This window comes from Nematolebias whitei, chromosome 4 (assembly GCF_014905685.2).
Source record: "Nematolebias whitei isolate Nwh7 chromosome 4, NemWhi1, whole genome shotgun sequence".
Classification (NCBI taxonomy): Eukaryota; Metazoa; Chordata; class Actinopteri; order Cyprinodontiformes; family Rivulidae; genus Nematolebias; species Nematolebias whitei.
Window position 1 is genome coordinate 20431063 of NC_056501.1, and position 1232 is coordinate 20432294.

Genomic DNA, 1232 nt, shown 5'->3' on the forward strand with positions numbered 1-1232 from the left:
TTTGGAGCATTGATATCCACATCACCTTTGAGTTTGGGGCCTTTCAAGTTAAAGTCCAAATCTGGCATGGAGATTTTGGGTCCTGAAATCGATGGCATGTGGAATTTGGGTCCTTTGAGTTTTGCATCAGATCCCTCAAGATCAACATCTGGTACTTTTATGTCAATGTCAGGTGCTTTCACATCAATTTCTTCTTTTGGAAGGTTAATGTCAACATCTGGACCTTCTACTTTTGGCCCTTTCAATCCAAATGACGGCATCTTGAATTTAGGCATTTTAATCCCACCTTTGTGACCTTCAATGTCAAAGTCTGGGCCTTCAATGTCAACAGCAGGCGCTTTTATTTCTCCTTTGAGCTTTGGCATTTTAACATCCACATCCCCTTCAAGTTTGGGGCCTTTTAGGTTAATGTCAAAATCTGGGGTATCTATTTGAGGACCTTTGATGTTCAGTGATGGCATTTTGATTTTTGGCATTTCAAATCCACCCTTTGGCCCTTCAATGTCAATCTTTGGAGCATTGATGTCAATTTCAGGGGTTTTGATGTCTCCTTTTATTTTTGGAGCATTTACATCCATATCACCTTTGAGTTTGGGACCTTTCAAGTTGAAGTCCAAATCTGGCATGGAGATTTTGGGTCCTGAAATAGATGGCATGTGGAATTTGGGACCTTTGAGCTTTGCATCAGGTCCTTCGATATCCACTTCTGGTCCTTTTATGTCAATGATTGGTGCTTTCACATCAATGTCTGCTTTCGGAAGGTTGATGTCTACATCTGGACCTTCTACTTTTGGACCTTTCATTCCAAATGAAGGCATCTTGAATTTAGGCATTTTGATTCCACCTTTGTGGCCTTCAATGTCAATGTCTGGGCCTTCAATGTCAACAACAGGTGCTTTTATGTCTCCTTTGACCTTTAGCATTTTAACATCCACATCCCCTTCAAGTTTTGGGCCTTTAAGATTTATGTCAAAATCTGGGGTATCTATTTTTGGACCTTTAATGTTTAGAGATGGCATTTTCATTCCAGGCATTTCAAATCCACCCTTTGGCCCTTCAATGTCAATCTTTGGAGCTTTGATGTCAATGTCATGGGTTTTGATGTCACCCTCTATTTTTGGAGCATTGATATCCACATCACCTTTGAGTTTGGGGCCTTTCAAGTTAAAGTCCAAATCTGGCATGGAGATTTTGGGTCCTGAAATCGATGGCATGTGGAATTTGGGTCCTTT

At 40.7% G+C, this 1232-nt stretch overlaps 1 protein-coding gene across 1 annotated transcript; it reads right to left on the reverse strand.

Annotated features, from left to right (window-relative positions):
• Positions 1 to 2: 2 nt before the first annotated feature.
• Positions 3 to 1226, reverse strand: LOC119408702 (neuroblast differentiation-associated protein AHNAK-like; the record flags this gene model as incomplete). The annotated part of the gene is made up of 1 exon (XM_037675542.1): positions 3 to 1226. A coding segment is annotated over exon 1 (1212 nt), but the record flags the coding sequence as incomplete, so codon positions are not given.
• Between the last annotated feature and the right edge of the window lie 6 nt (positions 1227 to 1232).